Source organism: Coregonus lavaretus (genome assembly GCF_964263955.1).
Source record: "Coregonus lavaretus genome assembly, chromosome: 31".
Classification (NCBI taxonomy): Eukaryota; Metazoa; Chordata; class Actinopteri; order Salmoniformes; family Salmonidae; genus Coregonus; species Coregonus lavaretus.
Genome location: NC_140018.1, coordinates 12,826,703 through 12,841,950, shown reverse-complemented (window position 1 = coordinate 12,841,950; position 15,248 = coordinate 12,826,703). Strand labels below are relative to the sequence as shown.

The 15,248-nt window shown below is 44.7% G+C and overlaps 1 protein-coding gene across 1 annotated transcript in view; it reads left to right on the top strand.

Annotated features, from left to right (window-relative positions):
* atad2b (ATPase family AAA domain containing 2B) overlaps positions 1-15,248 on the top strand; it is a 117,959-nt gene that overhangs the window by 6,337 nt on the left and 96,374 nt on the right. Inside the window, exons 2-13 of the mRNA XM_084149509.1 lie at positions 3,598-3,758; positions 3,932-3,963; positions 4,112-4,244; positions 5,740-5,836; positions 5,971-6,106; positions 6,654-6,809; positions 7,055-7,130; positions 7,245-7,346; positions 11,527-11,754; positions 11,967-12,141; positions 14,536-14,624; positions 14,775-14,934. Coding sequence (XP_084005635.1) covers positions 3,598-3,758; positions 3,932-3,963; positions 4,112-4,244; positions 5,740-5,836; positions 5,971-6,106; positions 6,654-6,809; positions 7,055-7,130; positions 7,245-7,346; positions 11,527-11,754; positions 11,967-12,141; positions 14,536-14,624; positions 14,775-14,934 — 1,545 coding nt within the window. The remainder of the gene's footprint in view (positions 1-3,597; positions 3,759-3,931; positions 3,964-4,111; positions 4,245-5,739; positions 5,837-5,970; positions 6,107-6,653; positions 6,810-7,054; positions 7,131-7,244; positions 7,347-11,526; positions 11,755-11,966; positions 12,142-14,535; positions 14,625-14,774; positions 14,935-15,248) is intronic.

Sequence of the window (15,248 nt, the reverse complement as noted above, 5' to 3'; positions counted from 1 at the left end):
ACTCGGTCCACAAAATAGGTGATGTAAACTGGCAAAATAGTTCAGTCCTCATTCAAAGGCAAGGGCAGTGTGAATACAAAGATAACTGAGTTATTTTGCTTTATTTTTTTTTTACCCCTGTTCACTTTAAAGAGGACTGAGATTGGTTCTTTTAAAGAGGCCTATATGTGAAAACATCCTTAGATAGGCGTTTTTTCCTATTTTGTTGCATTACAACCTGTAATTGAAATGGATTTTTATTTGGATTTCATGTAATGGACATACACAAAATAGTCCAAATTGGTGAAGTGAAATGAAAAACATAACGTGTTTTTTTTTTTAAATCAATAAAAAAAATTTTGTGGAAAAGTGGTGCGTGCATATGTATTCACCCCCTTTGCTATGAAGCCCCTAAATAAGATCTGGTGCAACCAATTACCTTCAGAAGTCACATAATTAGTTAAATAAAGTCCACCTGTGTGCAATCCAAGTGTCACATGATCTCAGTATGTAAACACCTGTTCTGAAAGGCCCCAGAGTCTGCATCACCACTAAGCAAGGGGCACCACCAAGCAAGCGGCACCATGAAGACCAAGAAGCTCTCCAAACAGGTCAGGGACAAAGTTGTGGAGAAGTACGGCTCAGGGTTGGGTTATAAAAAAATATCCTAAACTTTGAACATCCCACGGAGCACCATTAAATCCATTATTAAAAAATGGAAAGAATATGGCACTGCAACAAACCTGCCAAGAGAGGGCCTCCCACCAAAACTCACGGACCAGGCAAGGAGGGCATTAATCAGAGAGGCAACAAAGAGACCAAAGATAACCCTGAAGGAGCTGCAAAGCTCCACAGCGGAGATCGGAGTATCTGTCCATAGGACCACTTTAAGCCGTACACTCCACAGTGCTAGGCTTTACGGAAGACTGGCCAGAAAAAAGCCATTGCTTGAAGAAAAAAATAAGCAAACACGTTTGGTGTTCGCCAAAAGGCATGTGGGAGACTCCCCAAACACATGGAAGAAGGTACTCTGGTCAGATGAGACTAAAATTGAGCTTTTTGACCATCAATGAAAATGCCATGTCTGGCGCAAACCCAACACCTCTCATCACCCCGAGAACACCATCCCCACAGTGAAGCATGGTGGTGGCAGCATCATGCTGTGGGGATGTTTTTCATCGGCAGGGACTGGGGAACTGGTCAGAATTGAAGGAATGATGGATGGGGCTAACTACAGGGAAATTCTTGAGGGGAACCGGTTTCATTTTACATTTACATTTTTAGTCATTTAGCAGACTCTCTTATCCAGAGCGACTTACAGTTAGTGAGTGCATACATTATTTTTTATTTTTCATACTAGCCCCCCGTGGGAATCGAACCCACAACCCTGTCGTTGCAAACGCCATGCTCTACCAACTGAGCTACATCCCTGCCGGCCATTCCCTCCCCTACCCTGGACGACGCTGAGCCAATTGTGCGCCGCCCCATGGGTCTCCCGGTCGCAGCCGGCTACGACAGAGTTTTGAGTCTTCCAGAGATTTGAGACTGGGACAGAGGTTCACCTTCCAGCAGGACAATGACCCTAAGCATACTGCTAAAGCAACACTCAAGTGGTTAAGGGGAAATGTCTTGGAATGGCCTAGTCAAAGCCCAGACCTCAATCCAATAGAGAATCTGTGGTATGACTTAAAGATTTCTGTACACCAGCGGAACCCATCCAACTTGAAGGAGCTGGAGCAGTGTTGCCTTGAAGAATGGGCAAAAATCCCAGTGGCTAGATGTGCCAAGCTTATAGAGACATACCCCAAGAGACTTGCAGCTGTAAATGCTGCAAAAGGTGGCTCTAAAAAGTATTGACTTTGGGGGGGGGGGTGAATAGTTATGCACGTTTTTCTGTTTTTTTGTCTTGTTTGTTTCACACAAAAATTATTTTACATCTTCAAAGTGGTAGGCATGTTGTGTAAATCAAATGATACAAACCTCCAAAAAATCAATTTTAATTCCAGGTTGTAAGGCAACAAAATAGAAAAATGCCAAGGGAGGTGAATACTTTGGCAAGCCACTGTATTGCGCCGTCTCTTCCTTTGAGTGTCTGGGATTTGTGCCTGGTCCGCGATAATCAATGTCTTTCGCCTTCGACTCAAAACAAAATACACAAAATAGCACAATTGGTCAGGAGCCTGTAAAACGGCCACCATTCCCTCCGGCGCCATATTGCTCACCATCACGATACTTTGGTGCCGATATGTATTACTATTTTCACGTTTGTCACAATTCTATATGTATTGTGATTCGATTTTCCAAACATATTACTCACTGTATATCTACTATAGAGGGATGAGAGAGCCATGAAAACCAAGTTTTGATCAGTCATGGAAATAAATATGAAAAGAAAAATGTATGCACTCACTAACTGTAAGTCGCTCTGGATAAGAACGTCTGCTAAATGACTAAAAACAAATTGTCTCCCTATTTAAAAAGAAGATGGGGAACAAGCTATGAAGGAAAAATACTGGTGTTTTGGTGCAGGTACAGCCAACTAGCACAAAACTAATATTGCGATGTTGTCAAAGCGATACGATGTGTTGTCAGAAATATTATCCCAAAATGTAACTGTATATAGATAAATAAAAAATTCAGTGCGTCAAGGAGTCTGTCTCCATCTCTTCTTCTGTGGAGGTCTGCAGCAGACCTCTCTTCTTTTATCTCTCAGCCAGTCTGGCTTTGCGTCACTCACTTCATCTGTCTGTCTCTGTCTGTCTCTCTGTCTGTCTCTCTGTCTGTCTCTCTGTCTGTCTCTGTCTCTCTGTATGTCTCTGTCTGTGTGTCTCTGTTTGTCTCTGTCTGTCTGTCTCTCTCTCTCTCTCTCTATGTGTGTCTGTTTGTCTCTGTCTGTATGTCTGTCTGCCTGTCTCTCTCTCTCTGTCTCCCCATCTCCATCCTCTCTCGCTCTTTCTCTGTGTCTCTGTTTCTGTGTCTCTCTCTGTCTGTCTGTCTCTATCGCTCTCTGTCTGTTTTTCTCTGTCCCTGTCGCTCTGTCCGTCTCGCACAGTCCGTCTCGCTCTCTGTCTCTCTGCCTCTTTCTCTCTCTCGCTGTCTGTCTGTTTCTCTCTCTCTGTCCATCTCTGTCCGTCTGTCTCTGTCTCGCTCTGTCTGTCTATCGCTCTCTGTCCGTCTGTCTCTGTCCGTCTCGCTCTGTCCGTCTCGCTCTGTCTGTCTGTCTCTCTGCCTCTTTCTGCCTCTGTGTCTCTGCCTCTCTCTCTCTCTCTGCCTCTGTGTCTGTCTCTCTCTCTCCCATCTCCATCGTCTCTCGCTCTCGCTCTGTCTTGTCTCTGTCTTGTCTCTCTCTCTCTCTCTCTCTGTCTCTCTCCCCATCTCCATCCTCTCTCTCTCCCCATCTCCGTCTCTCTGTCCATCTCGCTCTGTCCGTCTCGCTCTGTCTGTTTCTCTGTCTGTCTGTGTCTCTCTCTCTCCCCATCTCCATCCTCTCTCTCCCCATCTCAGTCTCTCGCTCTCTGTCTCTGTCTCTCTCTATCTCCATCCTCTCTCTTTCCCCATCTCCATCCTCTCTCTCTCCCCATCTCCTTCTCTCTAACCACTGTCTCTCCTCCCCTCCAGAAGGATCCCAGCAGTGATGTGAGCAGTCCTAGCAGTCCTCGAATGTCCCCTCCCTCGAAGCGGACCCGTAGACAGAACCCCCCAAGCTCCAGCAACATCACTCCCTCGTCCCAGGCCAAGAGCCAGAGGGTCTCCTGGGTCATGCCCACCCACCGCACCAGGTGAGGGGGCAAGGGAACAGCACGGGTTGTGGCCGTTTTGGTTTCAATTCCTGTACTGGCCGTGTGGACTGTGGATTCAACCCCATCTGTTGTTGACTGTGTCTGAGAATGGAGCATTTTTTATATTTTTTTGCAATGTGTTTATATTGACACATCTCAATGTGTTGTTTCAGGTTGTCATCTGGCGCCCTGCAAAATGGACATGGTAACATCATTTTCATTACCAAAGCTTTCATTTTCATTTGGTTGTTCCAAGACCATGACCACATTGTTTGCATGTAGGTACAGTATTAGTTGGAGTATTAGTTAGATGGAACTGCTTTGTTTTGATCTGTAACCTCTGACCCATGCAGCCCATAAGGAGGAGGGGGCAGGAGACCACTCTCACATGAACGGCCATGTTGACCTGAAGAGGAGCTGCCGAGTGAGGAAGAGCCAGTTTGAACACCTCAACCAGAGCCTGCTCTTTGACCAGCTCGTCAACAGGTAACACACACACGTTTGTTTTATGATCCTTGTGGGTACCAAACAATTGATTCCTATTCAAAATCCTATTTTCCCTAACCCAAACCTCTTAACGCTAATTCTAACCATAACCCTAATTGTAAACCTAAACCTAACCCCTAAGCCTAAAATAGTATTTTTCTTTGTGGGGACAGGCAAAATGAATTTTCCTTGTTTTATTATGGTAATTCATATTAACAGAACATGCAACGCTGTGCAGTCCTTCTTACCGAATTCTGATGTGTACTTTGAACATGTTAGAATAACTGTCCACATGTACTTTTCCTCAGCTAACATGACGAGTAACGAACAGCAAAATCACTAGCCTATGTCAATCTACGATATTAGAAAAGTTTAGGCTACCTATTCTATTGGTCAGCTTGTTGAGAAAGAAATATTCCAAACAGACTCTGGGACAGTTGGGGGACGATATATCCCAAATCCATCCAACCAGCAGGCCTCGGCTACATTAAGGAAAAACTGTTCAAAAGCAATGAGTTTGATGGAACAGATCAGAACATTTATCTTAAAATGTTGATAAAATATTATTTATTCACATTATAAGCTCAGCAATACGCACAAGGTAGTAGACTAGGTGTGAGTGTTCATTCTATAATGTAATTAGAGGAAAAACACTGTTGTCAAAAGGGCCCTGCACATGTGAGCGGTTTCATGTGACAGAGATGAAAATATCCATTAGAAACGGTATTCCAACTCGGGCCTCTTTCTAGAGCTCTGACTTTCCGGCCTGAAGATCACTGACGTCATGGTTTGACCTCGTACTTTTCAGAGTTCCTATTTGTCTTGAAAGCACCACAAGATGCTGCAGCTCTGGCACTGTCTGACAGATTCTCCACTCAAAGGCTCTGTATCTGTATGCTGTACGCGTGTGATAAATAAGATACATAACAAATATACTGTACACACGCTCCAATTTCATTCCACTAAATTATGCAGATTAACCTATAGACCGTTAAGCATGACCAGTCAAATGTATTTCCATCGACTGGTATTTCCACCAATCCATAGGCTACAAAACATCATTTCGTAATGGGATTTTTTTTTCTTCTTCTTTCCAGACAATCGGCCAGAGCCAATTTTGTTTATCGTCTTTTCAATTTGTTTATCAAACATAAGCTGGCTATTACCGGCTAACGGAAACACACACCTCAACCAGAGGTCAACATTTCTACCAGACAGGCTTCATAGTCGAACTGAGCATTTTGAAAGATGTAATATTTGACAAAATAATGAATGTGTATGACGTGGTGGTGGATCTGTAAAACAACGTGAAAACTGCTACGAGGTGGGCAGTATGAATCTCATTGTTTAATGGTTGGCAGACTGGTGAAAAGTGATGGGTAGATATGAAGGTGTGTAACGTGATGAACGGCTCAGCCTTACTGGTAGAACTTCGGTAAACTCATTCATATGCATCTGTGTTGGATACTTACGATGACGATGTGTGTATTGTCAGCACGGCGGAGGCAGTGCTTCAGGAGATGGACAACATCAGCAGCATCAGACAGAACAGGGAGGTGGAGAGACTCCGCATGTGGACTGACACTGAGGTGGTGAGTCTGCCAATCAATCTGTATTATTCCATAAATAAAATGCACCATGGCAACATGAAAGTGGGTTGTTGGTGGACGTTATGAAGGCAGGCCAGCTAGCTAAACCTGCGTTTCCTCCACTCCTGGTCTTCTAGGAAAACATGGACATGTATTCTCGTGTGAAGAGGAGGAAGTCACTGCGCAGGAACACCTTTGGCATGCAGGCTCACCACAAAGCCATGAGCAAGACGGAGGAGGAGGAGGAGGAGGAGGAGGAAGAGGGTACTGAAGGTTTGACTTAGTTTGGATTACTTGTAAATCTGTGCAGAGACTGTGAGAACTGTAGTTTTGTCATAGCGACAGGTCGGTGGCGCAGTGGTCTAAGGCACTGCATCGCTGTGCTAGAGGCGTCGCTGCAAACCCGGGTTCGGTCCCAGGCTGTGTCGTGACCGGGAGACCCATGAGGTGGCGCACAATTGGCCCAGCGTCGTCCGGGTTAGGGGAGGGTTTAGCCGGCAGTGATGTCCCAGTCCTATCGCGCACTAGACTCCTTGTGGTGGGCCTGGCGCATGCACGCTGACTTCGTTCGCCAGTTGTACGGTGTTTCCTCTGATACATTGGTCCGGCTGGCTTCCGTGTTAAGTGAGCAGTGTGTCAAGAAGCAATGCTTGGCAGGGTCGTGTTTCGGAGGACGCATGGCTCTCGACCTTCGCCTCTCCCGAGTCTGTACGGGAGTTGCAGTGATGTAACTACCAATTGGATATCACGAAGTTGGTGAGTAAAAAGTACCCCCCCACCCCCCAAAAAAAGTATATTTTTCTTGTTTACTTTGTCTCAGAGTCTCATGGGGAAGAGGAGGATGATGAAGCGGAGGATGAGGATGATGATGATGATGAGGATGGAGACGAGGCAGAGGAGGTAGGAGAGGAGAATGACAGACCGTACAACCTGAGGCAGCGCAAGACTGTACAGAGATACGAGGCGCCACCTATTGGTAAAGAAAAAAACAGATTATTTTGTGATTTTTGCCATCACTAAGGGCCAGTTTCCCGGCCCCAGATTCACCATTAAGCTTTTAGTCAAGGAGTAGTAGGCTGTATCTGGGTCTGGGAAACTGGCCCTCTAAATTGCCTGAAGCTTTCCTTTTCTTGCATGAAACCATTTCCTGGTAGTCTTTGCTTTATACCTCTAGAGGACTGCTGCTTTTTAACATCTTCTGTCTCTATGATTGCATTCTAGAGCCCGTCAACAGAAAACAAACCAATCCCTCACTGTTTGACACCCACAGATCCCCAGCTAGGAGAAGCCATATACGGTTGGTCTTGTACCCAGCGTGAACAATTATTTATAAGAAAAACACTGCTTACCTATACATTGACATGGTGTAATATGGAGCGATCTGTCTTTTTTCTCTCCCCCTGTGGTCCAGAGTGAAGAAGCATGCTATCCACAGTAGCGACACCACGTCGTCGTCTGACGAGGACAGATTCGAGAGGAGGAAAAGCAAGAGCATGAACCGGGCCAGGAACAGGTGAATACCTCTCCTCCTTTTTCTCTGTCACTCACCTAGTGGATTTTGATATACCATACAATGCATACATGTCTTTTCACTAGTTCACAGCACTTTCCATTCACCACCCATAATGTATGTACATATGGTGGTGATACATAGGGTTGTGGCGGTCTTAAAATTTTGTCAGCCGGTTATCGTCATGCAAAAGACTGCCCGTCTCACAGTAAATGACCGTTAATTAAAATAAACACTCCAGGCCAATTTAATATACACCATCACTATAAATGCATAAATTATTTTAGTCAGGTCTAAAGAAACATTATGATATGAAGAAAATGTATTTCAGAAGAACAGAATATGAGTTGGCTTACTGTATGTTATCTGGCTATGCTCCATGCCATAGGCTATAGGCTTGTTCATTTAGCTGACAAGATATGCTTCAGTCCCGTGCCATATTTTTTTGGTAAGAAGAATATACTTGACTTAGCTGTAAAAAATTAAATGTTATTTTTCCTGTTACGGTGCGAGTGCGCGTATGACATGGCTATATTGAGCGTAAAAGCGATCACTTGAAACGGGTCCTATATGCTAGATTTAGAGTTATTTGGCAACTTTAGTTGTGAATGATACACACCTTAAAATGTCTTAGAAATCAAAACATATATGAGCTGCATGGTGCGACTCGGATATTGATGATTTGGGAAAGAAGCATAAAAAACTTGCACTCTGTTCCTTGCCTCAGGCTGCACAGCTGTTCTCTCATCAAGTGATTTTCACCCATCAGACTATTCTCAATGTAATCTTGTCTTTACTAATATGTCAAATTAGTTTCGATTTAGAATGGGCCATTATCAAATGGGCAGGGGAAAAAATACATGTTGTCTGTATGCACTCGAATAGGCAATGGAGGCCGCGAGCTTTCCCGCCGGTCCGTTTTTATAGGCTACTTACTTTGGTTTTATAGTGGAGCATGTGCTTCATATGAGCAGCTGAGAAATAAATACATGAACACTTATTTCACTCCACGCGTCAACCACTGTTTGAGGAGCATGCTCTCGCTGCCTGATATGTTATATTTCACCCAAACTCTGTATGCCATGGGCTCTCCAACCTTGTTCCTGCAGCTACCCAGTGCTTCATTTGGGAAACCAAGTGAAATCTGTTCGGGAACATCAATAGTAACATGTTTTCGCAACGAAACACATTTCACTAAATTTGTTGAAAGCCCGTCTGCGTGCTCGAGAAAGGAATAAAGGAGAGAGGGGAGATGGAAGCGCATGGTGGTGAGATATTCTGTATAGCTAAAGGTAATGTCACTCAATTATGGGGGAGAAAAAAATTAAATAAATATTACTAGGTTATTCAAAATCAAATACAAATTCACTAATTGTAGGCTACCTGTAAGCCGCCCTACACAATCAATGAACCAACAGCATCGCCTATGGCTATACATTCTCTCCCAGACTCATGGATATACATTTTGGAGCGTAGCATAAGGTAACCAGTCCATCCAGTATGCATAATAATACAATCCACACTCCAAGGCTAGACTAATGATGTACCAAAGACCTCTTAAATCAGTTTTGTTGTATGTTTTTCTGCCATGCATAATATGCAGTAGGCTATGTATTGGGCCTCCTGTAGCTCCGTTGGTAGAGCATGGCGCTTGCAACGCCAGGGTTGTGGGTTCGATTCCCACGGGGGGCCAGTATGAAAAATGTATGCACTCACTAACTGTAAGTCGCTCTGGATAAGAGCGTCTGCTAAATGACTAAAATGTAAAATGTATTGTATAATGGCACAATCATCATTTTAATTCAGTTTTGTATTTTTTCGGGCTTGGGCTCATAAGCATATGGGTGTTTTAGAATGAATCTTCACCTTAGAAAGCGGTGTCCATTTTGTTGACACTGTTTCAACCTGCTGTTGAACTTATTTTTTCAAATTGATCATCACAGTGAGGTGAGTTTTGAAAGTATGATTGCTGTTTTGATGATAAGTGTTTGACGTGATTTTCAAATATATTAGCACTTTTCTTTAAAGTGACGACATAATGTGATTATGCATGTAATGCTTTATTTTAAAGCTGCATTTTTATGGTGAAAATTATCTTCCCCAAACTTGAAACTCACCCGCAGCCTATGCATGGCAGTTAGGCTCTACACCGGTTATAAAGCGGATTAATGTGCTTCATTTTAAGAAGTTATTTGGCACTTCAGTTGTAATACAAACCTTATCAAAACATTTAAGTCTATGGGCTAGACTATTTGAGGTGTGCTACTATGATTTGAAGAAGTCGCAAAAAAAGGCAAGCTGTTTCTTGCCTTACTGCACAAGCTGGACATCATTCACAAGTGATAATATATAATCCACAAGTGATAGTATTGTCACCCATCAAACTATTCTTAATTTAGTGTTGTCTTTACAGAGTGCATTCGGAAAGTATTCAGACCCCTTGAATTATTCCACAATTTGTTACGTTACAGCCTTATTCTAAAATGGATTAAATAAATAAAACATCCTCATCAATCTACACACAATTACCCTATAATGACAAAGCGAAAACAGGTTTTTAGATTTATTTTAGGATTGTGTTGAGGCACAGATCTGGGGAAGGGTAGCAAAAAATTTATGCAGCAAGAACACAGTGGCCTCCATCATTCTTAAATGGAAGAAGTTTGGAACCACCAAGACTCTTCCGCCCGGCCAAACTGAGCAATCGGGGGAGAAGGGCGTTGGTCAGGTAGGTGACCAAGAACCCAATGGTCACTCTGACAGAGCTCCAGAGTTCCTCTGTGGAGATGGGAGAACCTTCCAGAAGGACAACCATCTCTGCAGCACTCCACCAATCAGGCCTTTATGGTAGAGTGGCCAGACGGAAGCCACTCCTCAGTAAAAGGCACATGACAGCCCGTTTTGAGTTTGCCAAAAGGCATCTGACCATGAGAAACAAGATTCTCTGGTCTGATGAAACCAAGATTGAACTCTTTGTCCTGAATGCCAAGCATCACATCTGGAGGAAACCTGGCACCATCCCTACAGTGAAGCATGGTGGTGGCAGCATCATGCTGTGGGGATGTTTTGCAGCGGCAGGAACTGGGAGACTAGTCAGGATCGAGGGAAAGATGAACGGAGCAAAGTACATAGAGATCCTTGATAAAAACCTGCTCCATAGCCCTCAGGACCTTAGACTGGGGTGAAGGTTCACCTTCCAACAGGTCAACAACCCTAAGCACACAGCCAAGACAACGCAGGAGTGTCCTTCGGGACAAGTCTCTGAATGTCCTTGAGTGGCCCAGCCAGGGCCCGTACTTGAACCCAATCGAACATCTCTGGAGAGACCTGAAAATAGCTGTGCAGCGACCCTACCCATCCAACCTGACAGAGCTTGAAAGAATCTGTAGAGAAGAATTGGAGAAACTCCCCAAATACAGGTGTGACAAGCGTGTAGTGTCATACCCAATAAGAAAAAAAGACGTATCATCTATGCACTTAAATAACGAAGGGAGGACGCTTTTCCCTTGGTTCATTTTCAGCCAGGTAGGCTTATACTCCTGTTGTAAAGTGACGCAATGTGCTTAATATTAGGAAAGTTGATTAGCCTATAGAAAGCTTATAGGATCCTCCTTTTCTCACGCAATTGCATAGCCTATAGAAATGTTGCGCAACATGAGGTCATGGACGCTCATGAAGTCTTTTGATTAGATTTTCGATTACATTTGCATTAATGTCAGTGATTAGAGGGACAATAGAGTGCTGAGTACCAGGCAGTTAGCAAGTTTGGTAGGCTACTAATGACCATCAGCAGCATCAGAGCTTGGAGGACCCTAATTACCGTGACTAAACCGTCACATGAAATTTGACTGCAATCATGACTTGTGACCGTTGGTGTGGTGGAAATACGATCACCACAACAGCCCTAGTGATACACTGCAGCCGTTATGCACCAGAAAGCTCACAGCAATAATAATATGCCATTTAGCAGACACTTTTATCCAAAGCGACTTAGTCATGCGTGCATGCATTTTACATATGGGCGGTCCCGGGAATTGAACACACTACCCTGGCGTAACAAGCACCATGCTCGACGCACTGAGCTACAAAGGACCACAGCACATCGACTGTCTGTCACCGGTCTATCAGTGTTGAGCTGCAGATATATCTGGAAGCACAGTGCTAACACTTGCTATTTGTAAAGGTGTCTGCCTATGAACTTGAGAGCAGAGGACCTGGCCAGTGGGGTGCTGAGGGACAGGGCCAAGGTGGGAGCTAGCCTCGCTGACGTGGACCCCATGAATCTGGACACCTCAGTGAAGTTTGACAGCGTAGGAGGGCTGTCCAACCACATCCAGTCCCTGAAGGAGATGGTGGTCTTCCCACTCCTCTACCCAGAGGTTTTCGAGAGGTTCAAGATACAGCCACCAAGGTAAAGAGCAAAGCCACCTGGAAACTCGCATGTATTCATGTTCAGACATATCAAGCATGTATCCTTCTTTGTTTGAAATTTATAACTGTTATTTAATTTCAAGACAGATGAGGAAAAACTGAATGGTTACAATGTGTAGTTCCTCGGTCAATAAAAGTGAGACTTGTTATTTACCTGTCTCTCTCTCTCTCTGCCCCCCTCCTCTCCTACAGAGGGTGTCTGTTCTACGGCCCACCAGGTACAGGGAAGACCCTAGTAGCGCGGGCTTTGGCCAACGAGTGTAGTCAAGGTGACAAGAAAGTGTCTTTCTTCATGAGGAAGGGCGCTGACTGCCTCAGCAAGTGGGTCGGCGAATCAGAACGACAGCTACGCCTGCTCTTCGACCAGGTGAGCATGAGCCAAGGCTTATCAGTTGGACAGCGTCATGGACTTTATTTAGTGAATTCCCTGTGTGTGTTTGTAGTGTGCTTACTTGGACCAGTTGCCATCCGGAACACTGTCTTTTTAGGCTAGCTGATGCACCTGTAGTCCAAAGTAGAGGTGTTCAGTTGGACCTGTTCCGAAATGGACCTGGGGCTTTCCCACCCGGACCCGAAATGCATCAATTAATTCAAAAAAATATAGAGACCCGTGAGCGAGTGACACAGGCAGGAGGGAGAGATGGCAACCAACCAAGCCGACTCGAACTATAGTAGACTAATGCTGCCACAGCTAGGTTATTTATAATCAAATATGAGTAAGTAGTACCTGTCTTGACTGCATCAAACCTGGAGAAGCTAGTTAAGCTAGCTAACGTTAGCTAGCTAGGCTAACTGAGGCTGCAGTGCATGCGCTTTCTCATCTTACAGTTACAAATAACAACAACCCCATTCAGAATATAAAGTAGCAGACTACCTGTTGGCTCTTTGGTCGTTTGAAATACTTCTCCTTTAACATTTAATTTCGTAATTTTAATTCCATCCATTGATTAGATACACTACATGACCAAAAGTATGTGGACACCTGCTCGTCGAACATCTCATTCCAAAATCATGGGCATTAATATGGAGTTGGTCCCCCCTTTGCTGCTATAACAGCCTCCACTGTTCTGGAAAGGCTTTCCATTAGATGTTGGAACATTGCTGCGGGGACTTGCTTCCATTCAGCCACGAGCGTTCGTGAGGTCGGGCACTGATGTTGGGCGATTAGACCTGGCTCGCAGTCGACGTTCCAGTTAATCGCGAAGGTGTTCAATGGGGTTGAGGTCAGGGCTCTGTGCAGGCCAGTCAAGTTCTTCCACACCGATCTCGACAAACCATTTCTGTATGGACCTCGCTTTGTGCACGGGGGCATTGTCATGCTGAAACAGGAAAGGACCTTCCCCAAACTGTTGGCACAATGTTGGAAGCACAGAATGTCATTATATGCAGTAGCGTTAAGAATCTCCTTCACTGGAACCAAGGGGCCTAGACCGAACCATGAAAAACAGCCCCAGACCATTATTCCTCCACCACCAAAGTTTACAGTTGGCACTATGCATTGGGGGAGGTAGCGTTCTCCTGGCATCCGCCAAACCCAGATTTGTCCGTCAGACTGTCAGATGGTGAAACGGGATTCATCACTCCAGAGAAAACGTTTCCATTGCTCCAGAGTCCAATGGGGGCGAGCTTTACACTACTCCAGCCGACGCTTGGCATTACGCATGGTGATCTTAGGCTTGTGTGCTGCTGCTCGGCCATGAAAACCCGTTTCATGAAGCTCCGGACTAACAGTTATTTTGCTGACGTTGCTTCCAGAGGCAGTTTGGAACTCGGTAGTGAGTGTGGCAACCGAGGACAGACGATTCTGTGAGCTTGTGTGGCCTACCACTTCGCAGCTGAGCCGTTGTTGCTCCTAGATGTTTCCACTTCACAATAACAGCACTTACAGTTGACTGGGGCAGCTCTTGTTGGAAAGGTGGCATCTTATGACGATGCCATGTTGAAAGTCACTGAGCTCTTTAGTAAGGCCATTCTGCTGCCAATGTTTGTCTATGGAGATTGCACGTCTGCATGCTTGATTTTATACACCTGTCAGCAACGTGTGTAGCTGATTAGAGCCAAACCCACTAATTTCAAGGGGTGTCTTCATACTTTTGTATATATAGTGTTTCGCCTAACTTTTGCCACACACGGAGCGAGGCTCTATGACTGTAGCCTATTGCCGCTTTGATGATTGGCCAACAACAAGCTGCATGCGCCACGCTCTACTCACGTGAAAAGCAAGAGCAGCAGCATAAATGATACAATTTCTCTCTATCTATCTATCTATCTATCTTATCTATCTTATCTATCTTATATATCTTATCTTATCTATCTTATCTATCTTATCTTATCTATCTCCACTGCAGCAGTCGTGTTCTGATCTGTATGGGCCCTTCCAGACAAGTCAGTTAGAATTACACATACCCGTGACATTATTTAGAATTCTGGATCTGGACCCACTTGGGTCCTGGATCGGGTCTTGTGTATTCGGGTACAGATGGATCCGTAAAGACCTCTAGTCCAGAGTGTTCTTACCTTGTGAGAGTTGTTAACTCAAAATGATACAACGACTAGATTCCAGTTTAACAATGTTAACTTCACCGTATTTCCGCAGTACATAGTTGCCATTGCACTCAGGCCAGGTCCATCCACAGTGAGACACTGCACAGGCGTACTAATAAGAGTGATAGCACCGTACTAACAGAAATATAGGGATACTTAACATTCACTTAATAGACATGATAATTGTGTGACGGTTGTGTGTTCCTCTCTTTACTAGGCATACCTGATGAGACCCTCCATAATCTTCTTTGATGAGATAGACGGGCTGGCCCCAGTGCGCTCCAGCAGACAGGACCAGATACACAGGTACTATATGAAGCAGGAGTAGCAGTTTGGTTTAGACATCTCCATTTGGTGATGGTTTCTGATACTCAAAGGTAGTGATCAGTTTTTACTATGGTTTGACCATACTCACTCTCTTCCCTCTCTCCCTCACGCTCTCCTTTCCTCCCCCAGCTCCATAGTGTCCACTCTGCTGGCGTTGATGGACGGCCTGGACAGCCGAGGGGAAATGGTGGTGATCGGTGCTACCAATAGACTGGACTCCATAGACCCTGCTCTACGGAGGCCTGGACGCTTTGACAGGGAGTTCCTCTTCAACCTGCCTGACAAGAAGGTGAGGGAGTGGGGAAGTGACCAACTTCAACACACCTGCCAATAGGAATCATGTATAGGATTATGGCACAATTAATGCATTATGTTGGTACTGTGTTGATACTGTAATCCCAATCATTTAAAGTATGTCTGTGGCTGGCATAGTATGCTTTTGAAGTTTTATCCTTGTTTAGGATAAACAAGGATGACACTCTCTGTGTGTGTGTGTGTGTGTACTCCACACATTAGTCCCAGCTTAGTGTTTTTCTGTGTCTGTCCCAGCCCAGCAGTGTGTGAGACTGTGTCTGTCCCAGCCCAGCGGTGCATAGCAATCAG